This window comes from Saccopteryx bilineata, chromosome 10 (assembly GCF_036850765.1).
Source record: "Saccopteryx bilineata isolate mSacBil1 chromosome 10, mSacBil1_pri_phased_curated, whole genome shotgun sequence".
Lineage (NCBI taxonomy): Eukaryota > Metazoa > Chordata > Mammalia > Chiroptera > Emballonuridae > Saccopteryx > Saccopteryx bilineata.
Window position 1 is genome coordinate 28,304,851 of NC_089499.1, and position 20,281 is coordinate 28,325,131.

Here is a 20,281-nt window from a genome sequence, read left to right on the forward strand (position 1 = left end):
CATCCTCATGAGCAGGATGTCTGTGCTTCTGTTACTCCCTTTCTGGTTTTTTCCTTCTATCCACCTACCCTTTATCATCCATCCACCCATCCATTCATCCACTTATCTCCTATCCACTGTCCTTATTTATGTAGGTTTATTTTATTTAGTGGCTGAGGGAATACTAAAATATAATGGTTTCTCAGACCTTTTAGAAATTATATGAGGTTTACATGATTTTTCTATATAAAGTGACTGGAGAGGTATGTTAGATCATTTTTCTACCAGGTTTCCCACTCAAAAAAAAAGTGTTGATATTTTTTCAGTTCAAATTAAAATGTTCCAATTTTACTTGTTTAGGTATTTTCATGCTAACTTTATCTTTTGCTATTCTTTTATTTGATGTGCTTTATGACCTGGTGTCGTACTGTATTTCTAAATCCTGCCAACACCTGCTAAAATGATGACTAATTCTGTTGCGTTTACTTTTCCTCTGAGCGGTCTTACAAAGAGATCAGTTATGTTTCCGATTGAAGGCCCACCTCAAATTCTGTTGTGTTTTATATGCATGTGTACAATATTCCGCTGATTCTATGTCCCTTAGTTATTTATCTTTAGAATGTAAGGGGATGACACTTGGCTGTACAAATATGAGGATGAATATTGGTATGGAGATAAATTCATGCCTTCCTAGGCATCTTTGTTTCTTTGCCCATAAAATTCCTTCAGACATTCCTTTCCTGTATAAACTTCTAAAAAAAAAAAAAGGAGATCTATGCAATGATAAAGAGAAAGGCTGGGGAAATAAAAGATCCTTCTACTTGTTAAAATATATACTCAAATGGAGAGCGTAAATTTCTATATCCTCAAAAGCATCAGAATCCAAGGACAAAAAGTGCATGCTTTTTTATATTTATCTTTCTGAAATCTGCATGAAATAATTAATATTCTTCCCCAGGTTAAAGCAATATTTGTGCGGATTTTTTTTTAAGCTGTCATTATCCATTGCTTTTCACAGCACATTAGCAGTAGAAGGCACAAAGACAGAGCTGCTGGGAAACCCCCCAAACCTAAATACAGTCCTTACAACAAGTTACAGAAGGCAGCACATCCACTGGGGGTGAGTGTCATTTCTGCTTTCCCACAGTCTGCTGAACTTGGATTTCTGGTCATTCACTAAATGGAATAAATGGGAGGTGCCTAAGTAATGACAGACCATTGATTCGGGAGTCCAACCCCTATGTCACCAATAGAATTACTGGCTTTCTAAGTTGTTGGGGTGTTTTGCCACCTTTAGCCACAGCCCAGGATCTTATTTTCTTGAGCTAGGCTCAGGTTTATTATAGAGCATGGGACAGAGGAAAAGCCCAACTCTTTTGAGTCAGGTAAAAGTAATCGCCTAAAATCTGGTCTTGATGTTAGGGGAAACCTTCAGGAAAGAACATCAGTGAAAATCAAGTTTTTTATATATCCTTTGTAGTATCTTCAAGAGACAAAGCATAGGTATTACTGATACTCTCAAAAATATTTTGGCTTGGCCTCTGCCCCAGGCGCTAGAATGGCTCTGGTCGCAGCAGAGCGATGCCCCGGAGGGGCAGAGCATCGCCCCCTGGTGGGCAGAGCGTCGCCCCCTGGTGGGCATGCCGGGTGGATCCCGGTCCTGTGCATGCGGGAGTCTGTCTGACTGTCTCTCCCCGTTTCCAGCTTCAGAAAAATACAAAAACAAACAAAAAAATATTTTGGCTTGTGAGTAATACAGTCTCAAAGGCATGGCTTATTTTATTTAATTATTCACCCAAAGTCATTCTAGAATACCTGGGAAAAACTTCCTGGGAAATGCTCTCTTTCCATTCCTTTAAATGTACCTTTTAGATTAGTAAACATACTGGTACTGATGTCCTGACCTGCAATGTTTGTAAGATTTTAAGGGAAATCTGTAAAGTTCCTGACATCTTAGGCTAATATTAATGAGCATATAGTCCTTTTTCTTGGTTAACGGGTGAGCATAGCTTTCAACAGAGAGACCCAGGGCACAAAGAGTTCAGAACAACTGATATACAAATACATACTGAATTGTGCATTTTGAAATCTGTTTTCTTAATACAGTTGACCCTTGAACAACACAATTTGAACCGTGTAGGTCCACTTACATGCGAATTTCAGTAAATAGAGTTGACTCTCCATATCTGTGGGTTTGGCATTCATGGATTCAACCAACCTCTCAGTTCAAAAATAGAATTTTCAATTCACGGTTGAGAATCTTTGGATGTGGAGGGTCAGGCCGACTGTAGTTAAATTTTGTAACAAGTCAAAGGTTCCCCGGGGATTTTCAACAGTATTGGATGAGGCTGGCACCTCTCACCCCTTTTCCCCTGCATTGTTTAAGGGTCAACTATAATTGGCACGATCATGTGCTGCTGACACACGAAAATATAGTTAAGGGAAAAACTTCAGTCTATAATGAGACCTAAGTATGAGCTGACCCAATTAATTTAGTAGCGTCACCTATTTTTATGCAAAGGAAGTCACTTTTCATCTTTTGTACAGAAGCCATTTTATCTTCATGTGAGGCTGTGAATTCTGCTCAGAGCTGATGTTTCAGCATCACTAGTCAGAACTTGAGTGCTGTCTCACCAGCATAGATGCAGCCTTCAACAATCAAGTGAATGGTTCTTAAATAGGTCAAATTGTGATAATGTTGGCATCCAGAACTCCCTATCATTATGTTACTGTTTTCATAAATGGGAACATTTTCTTCACTAGACCAGCCATCTTACTGGTGCTACTGATCAGAGAATGAACTGGTGCCTTAAGTAGGCTTGAGAGGGTGTTGTTACCATTGCACAGACAAAGCAGAACATATCAAATACTTGGGAAGATAAGTTTTCTTTACTTCTTTTTTGAAAGTGGAATTTTGTTATTTTTATTTTTCTTCATTCGTACCTCATACTTCTCTACACTACTCAGTTACGCACCTGGGTAGTTTATTAGTAACTGGCAGCATTTATGAATCTCTCTTTTAAAATGTCTGTTCTGTGATACTTATTGTGTGTTTAAAGGGTGGAGTAAAAACTCCTTATTTCTTCTCAAAATGAATACCTTCCTCAGGAAGTAAATGTATCAAGGAAAATAAAATTAGGTTGCTGAGTCCTTTTCCGAAGGACTTTTCTTTTTTTCTTTCTTTTTTTTTTACATTTTTTTTTCCTTTACATTTTTTTTTCCTTAATTTTTTTTTTTTTCCCTGAAGCTGGAAACGGGGAGAGACAGTCAGACTCCCGCATGCGCCTGACCGGGATCCACCTGGCACGCCCACCAGGGGCGAAGCTCTGCCCCTCCGGGGCGTCGCTCTGTTGCGACCAAAGCCACTCTAGCGCCTGGGGCAGAGGCCAAGAAACCATCCCCAGCGCCCGGGGCCATCTTTGCTCCAATGGAGCCTCCGCTGCAGGAGGGGAAGAGAGAGACAGAGAGGAAGGAGAGGGGTAGGGGTGGAGAAGCAGATGGGCACTTCTCCTGTGTGCCCTGGCTGGGAATCGAACCCAGGACTTCTGCACGCCAGGCTGATGCTCTACCACTGAGCCAACTGGCCAGGGCCCCAAAGGACTTTTCAAAACCCCAGTTTGGCCATTTCCAGGCATCTTCCAACTCTTCCCAAGGACAGATATTCTACACTTTCCATTGTCTTCATTGTCAGTTTCCAGTTGGGGCATTTATCTTTGTAGTTGTTTACTACTGTCTTTTCAAAACTGCCACCATTTCGGATTCTAAGTGTAGACTCCAAGTCCTTTGTTCTTGTACTCTTTCTTTCTTTTTCTCTCTCCCTTGCAGGTAAAATTAGTATTTTCGAAAGAACCTTCAAAGCCATTGGCTCCACGAATTCTACCAAACCCCCTGGCAGCTGCGGCGGCCGCTGCTGCTGTGGCCGTGAACTCCCCCTTCAGCCTCCGAACTGCCCCAGCAGCGACCCTGTTCCAGACGTCCGCGCTTCCGCCAGCGCTCCTGCGGCCGGCCCCGGGGCCCATTCGGACCGCCCACACTCCCGTGCTGTTTGCTCCTTACTGAATTCCCCGTGGGAGTCATTGTACTGCAATAATTTTTCAAAGAACAACAACAACAACAACAAAAAAGCAAACAAACAAAAGAGAACTATGCAGTGTTTATTTATAGTTTAAAGTCTATCTGAAGAGCCAGGACTTTTGATAGTGAATTGAAAAGATTATTCAAAACAAAGGAGGGAGGCTTGGGGGGGTGGGAGGGGAGGGGTGGTATTTTCTCCAAATTGAAGCATTCCTCTTGAACATTGGTTGTTTTAGAAGTGATCTCCAGCATCAACTTGTAGTGGTATCGAGAACTTCTGAAGCCTTTGTAACTGTGCTTTTGGGCACCTGTTTCCCTCTGCATTGTCTTTTCTGCTTTAATGAAACAACTATATATTGTCTAAGGGCATTAACTGGTTCCAGTGTATATATAATAATTTACCCTGTAGATTAAAATCATACAAAAAGAAAAAGAGATAAAAAACAAAAGCAACACTGTGAATAGTAGTACCCGTGCTGGTCCTCTTGCTATGACAGCAGTTAGTGGGTATTTAATCCCAACAAAAGTAGATACAGTAGATGTCTTGTAAAACAATAGTGCTGTGTCTCAATCTATGCCACTAGGTTTTAAAGAATTGCAAAAGGTAGAACGAACAACTATTTCACGCCAGTAAACAGTCAAAAAATAAACAAACACCTCATGGTGTTGTGGAGTTCTCCCTGGTCCACACTCTCCCTCCTCCTGTCCAGCTCGGAGATGACTTTAGGTTCAGAACAATAGAACAGTGCCAAGCAGAGATGTGGAAATGATATTAATAATTTCTTGCAAATACCATTTTTCCCACCCTGAAGCAGTGTTGCTGGAAATAGGAAAGTGGAATGAACCTATATATGAAAACAGGTAAAACCATGCATCGTGGGTGTTTATAAACAAATCAGTACAACTCTTCTGTGAATAAGAGACAATCATAACCTAGGATGATAATGCAAAGTAAAGATTTTTCCTGTTAGTTCATATCCAGTAAAAACAGAATATTGTACCTCTGCAATATCCCTTTATATCATACCAGTAGGGTTGTCTCTTAGGCAAAGGTTTCTGCTTTGAATATGATGGTAGATATTAGCTATTGTTGTGGATTTTTTGTTTTTGTTTTTTAGCATTCCTACTGACATGATATAAACAATTAATATATATTTAAATGTTAGTAAAACATGAAAAATGAATCTGGGTTCATTGCAGACCAAGGATATAATGTTAAAAAAAATTACTGGTAAGATGCATTTGACCATCATTTCTCTAGTGGAGTTGTAAAATACGGACAGCCTTTGATATTCACCGTAGGCTGAAAGGAGCTGATGTTTTACCTTTAAAACAAGATTTATCAGGGGTATATATAAATCTATGTATATTGTATATATGTTAGAAAGATTAAGAGAATAACTTATAAAAAGGAAATCTATATAAAATAATTATATAACCATCTCATGTTATCATTAAGTTGGTAACAAACGGCATAAAAATAGCTGTGCCTTTAATTTGTGATAAAGGCTATTTGCTTTTTCCCATAGAGAGCTAACATATGCCTAGCACTAAGATGGGGTTTTGATGCAGCCAGTCTGTTGCATTAATAAGAACAATGGCAGCCAAACTTAGAACAATGATAAAAAAAACATGTACAAATCAACTCTACATGATTTAGGTTTAAAGAAAAAAAAAAATATTTTTGAAAAGGTTTTGTAAAGACTATAAAAACATAGGGAAGGGCGGGTAATGGCCTTTCTGAAACTGCTCTTATCTAAGCTGTAGTAGTAACCTTTTGAGAGGTATAAAGATTCAAGATGAAACCATTCGAGAGAGAGGTATTTAGCATTTGTCATTTTATATTTAAGAAACACCCATAGCGTGCTTGGTGCTCAACATTCAACATGGTCTTTGAAGTCCTTGTCTACCATCTAGCTATAGATGTTTGTCATATAAATATATCTTTAAAGCAGTTGGCTTTATATATCTTTTGTTAAACAAGCAAAAGAAAAAAAAAAGGGAGGAGGGCAGTTAGGAAGGAAGCAAAAGAAAAACTATTTCATCAGTCTTTGCTGAGAAGAATTTTAATCTATACATCTTGCTTAAATGTGTTGGGTAGCATTGAGATTTGTATTTGAGGTATCTGGAGACTTTGCATTTCCTGATACCTCCCCTCTTTGGTCTTAGCAAGTGTTTGTCTTCACCCACAGACTCTGCTAGTACAGCAGGCGGAGAGTTCTTCATGAGTTTGTTGTTTGGGATTTTGTCTATATCTCATGTGACCGTCCTCTGACCGTTTTGAACTTGAGTTTCCTCTTTTTTGGCTTTGTTAAATATTTTGATCTTTCGCTATAAGTCAGCCTGAATTCTTTATCCAACCACCTACACCTGATAGAACCTCTCTTTCTGTTGGAGAATTAGTGTTAACTGATGCAATCTCACTACAGCGTGCTTTCGCTGTCCCGTTTTCACCATAGCGAATGAGCCAGTCTGCTAGAAGTCAGGGCCTGTGGGTTACAGGAGTCCTGGACCACAAGGTGTTACTAACTAATGATTTGCTGGGAACAAACAAATCAGCCATATTTTCTCCATCAGCCATATGAAAAAACAAACAAACAAACAAAAAAACTCAGAAATACGTAAATCCCTTCTGCCTCACTTCGCTATGGAACCATTTTTGTTTAAATGGTCTCTTAAATTGGAGTTGTAATCATCAGTTGTCTTTTACTCACTACCTAATAAAGGATGAAGCCTAACCTTAGAACATATGGATTCTCTGTGAATTGTTTCCCCTTCACACACACATCCCACATATTTATCAACAGCAGATCAACATCTATTACAGTTCAGACTGCTATAAAGCTATAGCCTTTCCTAGAGGGAACTTTCTTCATGAATAAAGATCAATATTTCTGATTGGTCAGCAGTGGTGCTCTAAAAACCCCCAAGGGTGGTCTGGCTTTATGGTTATAAATATCATTACTGATGCATCACACCCGTGACGAGAGAGAGGGAGAAAGCATCTCTGATTTCATTTGAAACAAATATAAATGCATTGCGAGAGTCAAATGCCTCTGGAAAAAGCATTGTTGCGTCTCATCCAGATTATCCAGACAAATGGGAAACAGTTGTTGGGGAAGTACTGTATTACTCTTTTGAGAAAACAGGTGATTACAAATGACAAATTGCTCTTCTCACTGGTCCTAAATTTTGAAGAGTGGTTGTTCTATTCACATAAGCAAACACAGTTGGCTGTTGGCAATTTATACCATCACTGCCTCATCTGAAAGGATTGTGATGCTTAGGTACTTTTGGGCTTTTCCTCATCTATCGTGATAATTCACTGCTGTTTATATATATATATTGAACAATATATATATATACACATATATATATTGTTGTTTTGAAAGGTGCTACATATGTTGCTGCCAAAGAACTATTTAGCCAACTAACTGAGTGTTTATTCTCAGAAATTAAAAAAGCAGTAAATCACAAAACAAAGGATTAAAAATTAAAAGACAATAAAGTTTAAAAAAGGTTGTTCAAGATTTACTATAGATATGCCTGAGTAAGTTTCTAAGGAACAAAACCAATACATGGCAGACGTGGGCATTAAATTTCACTTATAATTAAATTTCAAACTAGTATTTTTGTCTCCATACACATGCAATGTTTCAACATTCCTGAAGAAATAAGATAACAAAGTTAAAAGATGACTCCAGTGATTTAGAGAGTTCTTTCTTCACATCTGAATTGGTGTATAGAACTACAGAAAGCATGGCATGAATAACATTGTATTCATCACTATTTGTATACAGGAAAGCACTATAAAGTGGTGGGGAAAACAGTGAGCCTGAAAGAAGTTACAGCTATCATAGACTTAGTCTCTGACCAGCAGGGTAACAATGAAATAGGTCAACTAATGCTTTGTCCTTCATTTCTTCGTCAGTGATATAGGTGAGTGTGAATCAAGATGGAGCTGGCATACTATTTCTCACTTAAAAGACCACTTCTGTCATCCTCTCAGGAATAAAACAGCTTTCTCATAGTGAATCATACAGCTCTTCCCATATTTGCATGTGTCCAGAAAAGTGCCCCGCATTCCTTTTCATCCTGGGTATTCACCACACAGTAGGACATTGATCTGATGAATCAGAATGTTGACTTGACTGACAATTGTCAGAGGATAACAATGTGGATGTGCTGATTCACAATGAAGTCATGAAGAATACATTGCATCTCCTTTCTCAGTGTAGAACATAACTGAATTCTGAACAAAACAAATCCCAATGAAAGCAATAGGAAGTTGGCCGTGTGGGTGTGGAAGGGAGCCACAGTTTTCAACATCTCTTCCTTACGCCTTCGGTTGTCCTTTCTGCCTACAGTACACATGGAATCAATCACTAATTCTGCCCTAGTTTTACAGGTGTTTTAACGAACGGCCGCATTATTAAAATCACATGCCCCACAGCCAAAGCATATTATGTGTGCCCTCTCCCCATTGTTACAGCACAAACACCAGGCATGCCTCATTTGATTGCGCTGCGCTTTGTTGAGCCTCACAGATGTTGGTTTTTTAGCAAATTGAAGGCAAGACCCTCCACCAGCATAAAAGATCATGGTTTGCTTTATCGCGAGACATGTTTTATTACAGTGGTTTGGAACGGAGCGGCCATCCCATCATATCTCCGAGGTGTTCCTGCATGCGCTTGTTTGCGGCGGTCTGGAAATGAACCTGCCATATGTCTGAGGTATGCCTATATTTGAATTCAATACTGACAGTGGATGTTTTACATTTTGATTGCTGTTGGTTTTCATGAAAATGGCGGACTTTTTTTTTTTTTTTTTGGAAACGCCCCTGCTGGTCTTTCCAAGGTATGCTTCGATCACTACAGAGGCTACTATCAGGCAGTGAAATGGATCATTTATATGGCAGGTCTCCACTGTCTACTTACTGTTTCTGAGAATGATATCAGGGCTTCCAGGGAGAGACGGATATGGTGCTATATCATCCTCAGGAGGCCTATAAGGTTTTTATTTTCAGAAAGAGATTTATGCCTGACCAGAATTATGAATGGTGAAGGGAGGTTGATTTGCACTAGATAAACCTCCTAGGTGCAACTTGATTAGAAGTTCATGCAGGTTACAAAGGGTCACAGAGTTTTAAAAAGTCCCTGGTTGGTTTATCAATGCTCATGTGTGAAGGGAGCAAGAATTACCTTCAATCTGAGTGTCTTCTGGTCCCTCTTCCCAGTGATGGAAAACCATCGTTCTTGGATAGTTGAGTTGACTCTAGAAACTGCCAAAATGCATCTGAAGTCAAATATGATAATATGAATGAGCAAGTGGAGTATCGTAGAGTTCAGTGACGTTTACTGAGACCTTAGAAAATGGGATCATGTTCTTTTTATGGCTGACAAATTAGTTTTAAAAGCAATTTCCAGAGTAGAACTAAAATAATTTGTGAGCAAAAATGTCTAACTAAATATAAGTAGTTGCACAGTGACCAGTTCAAAGGAATCTAAATCACTTTAGGGCATTGGAGAGTTTGATGAGTGGATATCCTGTAGTATCAAAGTATTATGCTCTCTAGTAATATTATGCTAACAATTTAGTTGTATGTTTCACACAAGCTACTGACTTTGAGTATAGAAGTTGAATCTTTCTCAAATCTTCAAATGCAGGTAGTATGCAGAACATGGTAAAACAGAACTAAAGAAAATTAGCAAAGAGAGGGTCCTTTATTGCATTTTTTTAGGAAACAAGTTTTGTTTTGCCTTTTAAGTCACCTGTTATTTAACTGTTCAGATCTCTTGAGACATAAATTCATAGAGAAACAATGTTATGGAGTTTTTAAGCCATGGTGAGAGTATATGGAAATTTTTTTAACCAAAAATAACAATGTGGGTTTTATTGGTTGGATACTTGTCAACTAAATTAAAAACCCATTATTGTATAATTTAAGATTAGGACCCTAACGCTAGGGGAGGTCAATATTGGGTAAAGACCCCCCGTTAAATGCTTTGTGTCTATTATGACTATGAGCTAATATTTTTAGACATAAGAAAAGAAACCAAGTTCTTGAGATTCTGGAAAGTTTGCTTTAATGAAAGAGTCAAAGCAATTTCATGGTATGACATTTGTTTTGTTTTTTTTTTTAAAGAATTATGGAAAAAATTGTATGGAAGTGTTAAATATTGGAGAAAAGCCTTGTGGCCAAGGGATTGTGGCAAAAGATTGATCATCACAGGACATTGATCATGATTTCTGTGAGGAAACTAGGCTAACTGGTTATTTTGATGATTCCCTTGGGGGTGGGGGTGGGTGATAATAAGATTACTTTACAAAGATATGCTTTTAATAAGACTGAATTTAGCAAAAGCTAGATATTTTTGTCTCAAAATTGGTTCCAGAATCTTAAGTCTAATTCCTATAAATATCAATAAAATTGTTCCAAAGTGTATTTTGTACTAATGGTGTTCATATTCCCATATATATGAAATTAGACTAATTTGATACCAAAGACATGTTGTATGTAGCTATACTAGACAATTTTGTTCTGGGGGTAATGTCTTTTTAAAGAACCACTTCCTTATACATGTAGAACTGTTGTTTTTCTTGGGAGATTTTTAGTTGTATTTTTAAAATTTTTATCAGTTCAACTCATGTCAGTTTCAACTAAGTTTTTGTTATTGGTAAGAAATTATTTCTGCCAGTAATATTTAATTTACTGGAATTTTATAGTTAATATTAAATTGTTTCCTAAGAGTGGTCTATAGGAAATATAGTATTAGCCAATGTGTGATGAAATAATCAATTCCCATGAACACTAGAGTTTTGGCTATTTTTAAAGAGTTATTCTTAACAATAGAACTACAAATCGACTGTATCAAATGAATTGAGTGATGTCTATGCTCATTAACTGACATCAGTCAATTTGACTCTTAGTCTCAAGACTAAAAATAGCTTATTCCCAATGCATTTAGTGATCACACATTGAAGACAGTATTTGTTTTTGATTGGAAATTTTGGCATTAACATTCAAAACCATATTTTAAAATTTTAAATAAAAATAGACCAAAATTTGTCCCACATTTTTGTAACCCTGCAAAAAACTACTTAATGGGGTGGGGGATGTGATTTTTTTCTCTCTCTCCTTAAAAATCTCATACCTTAGAAAATACTAACAGAGCTTCGTTCAATATCAACCGCTTGGCAAAAGACTTTTATAAGGTTTTACCTGATAACAATAATACTTGCTATTTGACAAAGAATTACCACAAACATTGAAGAGCTATAGTCAACATGACTTTCTTGATTTAAAAAAAAAGAAAAAGGAAAAGAAAAACAAAGATTAAAGATACTGACTGCCTATTGCCACACAGATACAGCTATGGGTCTCTGATTCATCAGTCGGCTTCAGTACTGCCACCTTATGGTAGAACTACCAAGTTCTAGTCTCATCTGCACATCTGGGAGCTTGACTTGAACAGCAGAAGCCAAAATGCTCAGGAATCTGAGCCAACTGACCAGCCCATGTGTTCAGTAACTAACTTTGCTCTTCTCATCTCGCCAAATCATGCTGAATGACCTTTAGTCAGATGTTTTAGCTTTCCCCAGGTAGGCTCGGACCATTGAAATGGCATTTATTTGTTTTACATTTGAATACTTGAATTCTGATAATTTATGCAGTTACTATTTATTCTGATTGCAGATCCAAAGAACTACCCTTTATATGCCAGTAAAGCTTTAAATTGAAAATAACTTCAGGACAATTTGTATATTTGTATCATGTTATTCTCCTGTTTTAAATCATGTAATAAAATTCCCCCATAAGCCAAAAATGTCCCCAATATGAAATGAAGCAGCTATCGGTTTTTTTGGCTCAGACATAAAAAAAAAAGCAGCACATATAATTCTGTCTCCAATTCATACTAAGTTAAACTTGCAGATCTGAACAAATTAATCATTTTTTGTCAAGAATTCTTTAAGAATTTTACAGTTTCAATAAAAGAAAGACACTAGTGATACTCCTATTCGATAGAAGCTCCGTGGTTACTTCAGCAGCTCTAGAAACATCTGTAGCCATCATCTCCTCTCTCTTTGACAATATTGAAATTGTCCAGGTAAATGTAATATGACTGGTGGTTTCAGGAAATGGAAACATTTATGTCCTTATTCTTCACTTGGTTCATGAAATAAAGATGGTTGCTGATTTTCCTCTCATCTATAAAGAATCCATAGGCAATGTATCAATTTGGGAAAACTTACCTCAATTTGTTTTAAGGCTCTTTGGAGGGGGAATATTAGAACAAATTAAGTGTGTATTTGATATGTTCTATTCTACTTGTATTATCTTACCATTTAGAAAGGTAAAGAAAATCGACAAAACATGATTGTTCCAAGTGCCAGCTAAGACTTTTAGTGATTCACAGTACGCGTCTTGTGACTGTTTCTCAAAAGAAATGTGTTTGAAGAAAAAAGGTTTTTTCATCTCTGAACGATGCCTGTTCCATTGTCCCTTCTTTCCCTCTTGTTAGGCAAGCATTTTCATCTTTAAAGTGACCACTTAGTACATTTCAATTAAATGTAAAGCACAACCGTTATTTCATTTAAAACCTGAAAACCTTCACCCTGGCTGGTTGGCTGGGATGTCGTTCCGGTGCAGAGGTTGCCAGTTGGATTCCCTGGTCATCAGCAGCTTGATTTTCCTGTCTCTCTCTCTCTCTCCCCGCCCCTCTCAAAAAACAAAAAACAAAACAAAACACCCCAAAAATCAAAAAACACCTTGTGTTTGGTCCTGGCTGAAATAAAATTTCAGTGCAGGTAAGGGGTTGCAAGATCATAGTCTATGTTTTCATAGGACTGAAAAAGGTGTTCTTGCCTGAACAGTGTTTTTTAAACAAATCTTAATCATCTCCCCTAAATCTAAAAATTAAAGAATTATGTTTGTAATTGGAAATTCTGATTTCTCTTGAAAAATCTGAGAGCCTTCATGTTGCATTCCTACTAAACAACTCTTAGCTTCCGTTGAACTGTGACTGCCCCCTTTGGACAAAGCGGAGTGTTGTGGTTTATTATGATCTGCACGCCGGCCTCAGTTCCTGTTTCCTGCCCCGTGTAATCATTCGATTTGCAAACCCCAGCGTGAAATATTGCTTCTCAACCACCACATATTCTTTCGCCAGCTAGTTCTCAAGGCCCTTTTCCTCCCACTCTTCCCCCAATTCATTATTGTTGGGTTCATCTTGCTACGCTTTAAATTTTCCTTTTGGATGCGCGTTTATAAGGGGCGGTGTTTTGCAAACGTCAATCTCATTATGGCTCCCATCACCAGAATATGACCTGTGACAAATGAATGAATAGAATGTGTGTGGGATTTCTTCGAGTTGACATCCAGGAAAGATTTGAGTCAGGCAGTGGGTGACTACATTCAGGAAAGGGATGCTAGCATTTTCTCTCTTTTTCCCTACAGGAAGGTTTGGCTTTAGCTATTAGCAGAAATTGAATTTTAGGAAGAAACACCAAGCATATATTTCATCTGAAAATAAATCCTTATCTCTTCTTCCTTTACGTAAACTATGAAGAAAAGTATCAGAAATAATATTTCTGAACATAACCTTTGCTGCCAGGTTATTAGCTTGGGGAAAAATCTACACAAACATAGTTTTCATTGGCTTTTGAAATCATCTTTCCTTTCCACATTTAGGAATACTGTTAAAATAGCTAGGCTTATCTGCCTGGACAGTAAACTGACACATTGACATTGACATTAACACCCATGATTTTTAAATTGCTAACTATCTGCTAGCAAAGGTCTCTTTCATGTTGTTTTGCTTGGAAATAAAAAGAAACAAAGCGGATCATGAGTTTCTGCTGAGTATTCCAGGCCAGCGGCCTAAGCCAAAGCTAGATTTGGAATCTGGACTAACATACAATTTCACATTTTTCAACGGGTGTACTCCAGGCATTGTGAATAATTTCTGGCCAAGTCCTAGGAAGCTGCTCATGGTCTCTCTCTAATCATAGCCTGGGAATTGTTAAACTAAAGCTAAAACCAAATGTCAGCTAAGGTCTGATGCTGGGGAAAACAATTAGAACATTACTGAATCAACCTCCTGTTAAAAGGTTCACCATTCAAAAGCTAATTATCAGTTTATCATGTTTTATTCATTAATTGGAATAATTTTCAAGAGTGGCAGAGCATTTCAGGTGGGTAGGGTGATGATGGGAAGGACAGCATAAACATACCCTCTGCGAGTTTGTGATTTATTTAGCCAAAAAATGCAGAATTAGCGGAAGCAAAATGCTATACGGGGTTGAAGAAAATGAAGTCTGTTTTGGCCGCTGTTTTCTTTTTCCTGTGTTCCTTCTAGAAGTGTGAGTGACAAGGACACAACTGCAAGCGACACCTGGTATAGTTATGATTTTACCAGATCTATGAGGAAAAGCCTAGTCTATGCTAACTCATTGTCATTTCCGAAGGCCATTAACAAATAATCATCCACTTTGATGGTTGAAAACAACAGAAATCCATTCTCCCAGTTCTTCAGGCTGAAAGTCCAACATCAAGGTGTAGGCAGGACTGGTTCTTTCTTACAGACTCAGGGAGAATGTGTTCCATGCCCCCTCCTGGTTTTGGTGGTTTCCAACAGGCCTTGATTTATACATTCACACTCCTGTTTCTGCTTTTATTTTCACACTGAGGTTCTCCGTGTGGTCTCCACATCACCTTCCCCTCCGAGACACTGTCTTTTCTTTTCTTATAAGAACCAGTCATAATAGATGTAGAAGCCACCTTCCTCCAGGGTGGCCCTTCTTCAGTAATTGCATCTGCAAAGATCCTATTTCCAAATAAGGTCACATTTTTACATTTCAAGGCAGGACTACAATGTATCTTTTTTGGAGAAGATAGCCAACCCACTTTAGGTTTACTGTGCTTTTCCCAGAGAACTTATACCAACAGTTTGTATCCTTCCTTTCAAATGCTTATTTATAATCATAGGACTTGGATAATCTGTTTTTGTTTGTGTATGTTTGTTTTTTGTTTTGGTGAGAGACAGAGAGGCAGAGTGAGAGACAGATAGGGACAGACAGATAGGAAGGGAGAGAGATGATAGGCATCAGGTCTTTGTTGCAGTTCCTTAGTTGTTCATTGATTGATTTCTCATATGTGCCTTGACTGGAGGGCTACAGTAGACCAAATGACCTGTTGCTCAAACCAGAGACCTTGGGCTCAAGCTGGTGAGTTTTGCCCAAACAAGATGAGCCCATGCTCAAGCTGATGACTTCGGGGTTTTGAACCTGGGTCCTCTGCATCTCAGTCTGACGCTCTATCCACTATGCTACCACCTGGTCAGGCAGGACTTGCTTAATTCTTGAGCCAAACCAATACCAACAATACCTCCACCTTTATCATTGAAATTGGAGGTGGCAAGGCAAGCAGAACAGGACCCTGGAAACTATTCCTCTATTTTTCTATTTCTCAAGCATTCTGTTTCTTCCTTTCCATGATCAACTCTGTCATCTTAGGTTGGACCCAGAGAAGCAGAACCCAAAATGGAAAACTAATGAGAGTTGATTTTTACTGGGGGTATGCTCTCAGGAGAGATGAATAAGGAAAGCAGAATAGAGCCAGAGAAGAAAGCTGCAAAACTAGCTTCACAGTGGTCTGAATATTTAGGAAGCTCTGAATATTTTCAATAATTCTTTAATATATTATTTGAACATTAATATAATCTAAGGATAAGGTATTAAAAGAGACATGTGGTCAGAAAAAGTGCTGAACTAAGAAGAAAGGATGGTTAAAAGGACTTTTGGCAAGGCATGGACCATCTTTGGATAAGCTGATTAGTAAACCTACTTTGCTGGAATCCCATTTTGCTGGAATACTTCCAATTTTTACATATTGTACTGGTAATATTTAATAGTGCTTCACTTCAAGCTCAAAAATGTCCTTGTTTAGTTGATAAATTGGAGAGTTAATTGTGATTCTTCTTTGCCCAAATTATTAAATGAGTTAGATGAAATAGATGATGATGATAATAAGTTTCTGCATAGTGTTTTGTATTTAATAGAACATGTTGCTTTTGGGGGCAATTCACTTGGGAAAGAGAATGTGTTTCATTTATAAATTATAAATGAACTTTTATTAAATTTCCTCTTTGTCCATCCTTTTATCCCCCATCCATCCACTCATACATTCTTTATTATGTGCAGTTATAACATATCCTATACTATATTGGATAGGTGAAGAAAAGGTAACAAAAGCATATTTAGCACCAGGGTCTATACCAAACCCTATGCTTATGGATATATTTTTACTATCATCTTTCCAATGATCACAGGGACAAATATTATCATTCCCATATTAAAAATGTATAATAAGATCAGAGAAGTCAAGCAGCTTCCCCAAGATAAATAGTAAGTGAGCTTTGGAGACAATATTTAAATCAAGAACTTCAATGCCTAATTTCTTTTTCCACCTTACAATGCAAAATATTTAACCAGGCTCTTTCATCAAGAGAATTAACAAAATGTCATAGACTCTGGCTAGAGAATAAATAACTAGAAATCGTTTGTAGTACAAGCTAAAGGACACAGCTTTTAATTAAATTTGTTGAGGAATAATAATGTTGGCCATGATCACAATGATGATGATGACGGTGTTGATGGCTCTGAGCTCATTTCAGATTCAGACCACTTCACTTTGACCATCTTTGCTATTGCTCTAAAGTGATCTAAGACTTTCAGACCAAAGTATGACTTCTATTCCCAGTCATCAACCCTTTTACTGTTCTTGGCAATCCCTGTTATATTCAATTTCAATTTTATTTTAATGTAGTCTTCAGTGTGTTGTAGGCACTTTAATATAATAATAATATTGATGGGAGAGGGTCACCAATTACACAGAGGCAAGGAGAGGCCCTGCTGAACCTAATGAATTCTTTAACAACAGTCAAATCACAGAACCCCAAGACTTCTCATCATAGCGTTTTGTCTGCTCCCCGTTGCGAGCAAAGGCTCCAACCAAAGCAGGCGAAATGTATGACAGGAAATGGACATTTAAAATAAGATAGAAAAGCTTTCAAGGCCAAATTTTGCCTTCCTGAGGGAACTCTGAAAGTTCTGAGGACAAAAATATCTTCATCACTTAATGGAGGATCTTGTTATGATCTATGATGCATCTGGGTCTAATTGCCTTCCAACGTCTGGTATAAAAATACCTGCGTATCTTAGAGTCTAGAGTAATAACAGGAGGGTCCAGAAAGAATTTTTTTTAATTCTCTACAGTTTCTAGGCATTTCAACCAAATAGTGTTGACTATTACCAATTAAAGATGCTCTCTAGCAGTGTTGGTTTGGGGTACATACACCAGCTCTATCAGCATCACCAGGAAAGCTCATTAGTAGTCAAATTCTTGGGCCTCAACTAAAAGAATCAGAATCTTTGAAGTTGATAACCTCCCTGTTTCTAGTTCTCTTGGTGATTTTTATGTGCACTAAACCTCATTGTCTAAAGGAGCCACTCATTGTGACATTCTTCAGTGCCCTTCCTTCATCATCTTGGGCATGATATGCAGCACTGAAATACTGTCACCACCGTGAGTAGGCTTTTTCCTCCAAAGAGATGTCTTCATGTTGGTGTTAATCTTCTTCGGTGGATAGATAAACAGCATTTAGGTAACAGGTACATTGTTTTGAGGTTTGGTATTATTTACACACCTGCTTTTCCACAGATGAAACAAACAACTTGGAAATATATATACATGGGGAAGGGGCAAAGGTAGGTTGGTTTGTTTTCTGCGATGACTCCATAAGGCTTTATAATGAAGGACAACTAAATTGTTTTTCATAGATTAAACATTATGCAGACAGGCCAGAATAAAAATGGGAGTGTTTCCATGACTACATAGCTTAGGTAACAGCTAGCGAGTTGACATGCCTCAGATATCATTGTATGCCTCTGCAAGGACATCATTGTAAGCTCCAAATTCAAATGGAACCATGGGTGCCTACATTAGGAACCCCTGCCTTTCACCCACCATACCTGGGAGTATTTTTCCGAAGTTGGAAACGGGGAGGCAGTCAGACAGACTCCCGCATGCACCCAACCGGGATCCACCCGGCATGCCCACCAGGGGGCGATGCTCTGCCCATCTGGGGCGTCGTTCTGCCACAATCAGAGCCATTCTAGTGCCTGAGGCAGGGGCCACAGAGCCATCCTCAGCGCCTAGGCAAACTTTGCTCCAATGGAGCCTTGGCTGTGGGAGGGGAAGAGAGAGACAGAGACGAAGGAGAGGGGGAGGGGTGGAGAAGCAGATGGGCGCTTCTCCTGTGTGCCCTGGCCAGGAATCGAACCCGGGACTCCCACACGCCAGGCCGATGCTCTACCACTGAGCCAACCGGCCAGGGCCTACCTGGGAGTATTTTAACTTTAAGGGTCAGTAGATAGCAAACAATAAAAAAGCACCAATTGGTCTGACCTGTGGTGGCGCAGTGGATGGGGTGTCGGCCTGGAACACTGAGGTCACCAGTTTGAAACTCTTGGCCTTTCTGGTCAAGGTACATATGGGAGTTGATGCTTCCTGCTCCTACCACCCCCTTGTTTCTCTCTCTAAAATGAATAAAGTCTAAAAAAAAAAAAAAAAGAAAGCCTGACCAGGAGGGGCACAGTGTATAGAGCAGAGAACTAGGACGCAGAGGACCCAGGTTCAAAACCCCAAGGTCACCAGCTTGATCAGGGGCTCAGCTGGTTTGAGCAAGGCTCACCAGCTTGAGCCCAAGGTCGCTGGCTTGATCAAGGGGTCACTCAGTCTGCTGTAGGCCCCCAGTGTAGGCACATAAGAGAAAGTAATCAGTGAACAACTAAGGTGCTGCAACAAAGAATTGATGCTTCTCATCTCTCTCCCTTACTGTCTGTCTGTCCCTCTCTCTGTCTGTCTTTGTCTCTGTCACAAAATAAAATTTTAATTTAAAAAACAGAAAAAAAGCACCATTCACTTAGGTGGAAATTGAGTCTCTATTCCAACCATGTGTATCTTGGATTAGCATAGTACAGTTCACTCTTCCTTCCCAAGAAGTTTAACTTGATAAGGTTGATTATATTCTGTTCTGCAAATATTGAATAGCTCCTGTCCAGCCACCTCTTTGATAGTGCTGCAACTTCGTGTCATTGCTACCTGAAAAACTTGCCCAACTCTTACGCTTCTCACAAACTGTATGAGCTTGCACCAGTTATTTAATTACTCTGGGTTTTTTCCCATATGATAAATGGGGATACTAATAATATGCATACATTATATTGTCCTTGTGTCCATTAGCTATCTTAATATATGTAAAGTGCTTGAAACAGCACCTGGCACATAATAAGTACTATATAAATATTGCTATTGTTATTATTATTCCTCTGCTGTCTTGTACAAACAAGGAAGGGCTTCTAGGCAACCTGGTAGTTTTAGGAAACAGTAGACATGTTGCATTGATGATTGAGTGTGTACATGTGCATTGGCACACATAAGTGGTATGTCATCTATTGGTTTGAACATTAGTGTTAAGGAGGAATTGTCTATGCATGTATTGTCTATTCTATATAAAGATTATTGAAGACCTCCCAGTGTGTGCTGGGAGGTCTTCAATAATCTTTATATAGAAACAAAAATGTTTTAAAGTGTGGTTCTTAGGTTTATAAGTAACAGTAGTTGCCATTTATTGAGCATTTATAGTTGACTGGACCCTTTATAATTTTATTTAATTTTTATAAAACTCCCTTGAGGTAAGCTTTCATAGGTCTAATTTATGGAAGATAGTTTACAGTCTAAAAAGTTAAGCAGTCAGAACAAGACCACACAGCAATAGGTACTGTAGTAGTTATTTAAACCCAGGTAATCTAGCTAGCCATCTCCTAAATTAATGACTTTAATTAGTGAGCCTTCAAGGTAGTGATGCCAAGGTTTCTGCTGTGCTATCTTACCAGTTACATCATTCATCCAGCTCTCCAACAAACATTACTTGAAGCAAAAATCTGCTAAGCAACTGGGATTTTTCAAAAACCCCCAAAACAAAAACCCTAAGGCATAGGATTTGTCTTGAGAAGTTCACATTTTAGAAAGTAGATAGACATGCTTTGAGGACCATAAGAGACAGCACCTAACTTCTAGGTAGAAGAGGAGAAGGGAGGTCAGGGAAGGGTCCCGGGCGGCAGAGCATTTCAGAAAAAAGATGAGCTGAAACTTATCTAGAGCCAC

The 20,281-nt window shown here is 38.5% G+C and overlaps 1 protein-coding gene across 3 annotated transcripts in view; it reads left to right on the plus strand.

Moving 5' to 3' along the window:
* Positions 1-4,213, plus strand: part of ZNF385D (zinc finger protein 385D) — a 910,525-nt gene extending 906,312 nt beyond the window's left edge. For all 3 annotated transcript variants that reach the window (XM_066244601.1, XM_066244603.1, XM_066244602.1), the window contains 2 exons: positions 998-1,099; positions 3,805-4,213. In XM_066244601.1, coding sequence (XP_066100698.1) covers positions 998-1,099; positions 3,805-4,038 — 336 coding nt within the window. In that variant the 3' untranslated portion in view covers positions 4,039-4,213. The remainder of the gene's footprint in view (positions 1-997; positions 1,100-3,804) is intronic.
* The last annotated feature ends 16,068 nt before the right edge of the window (positions 4,214-20,281 follow it).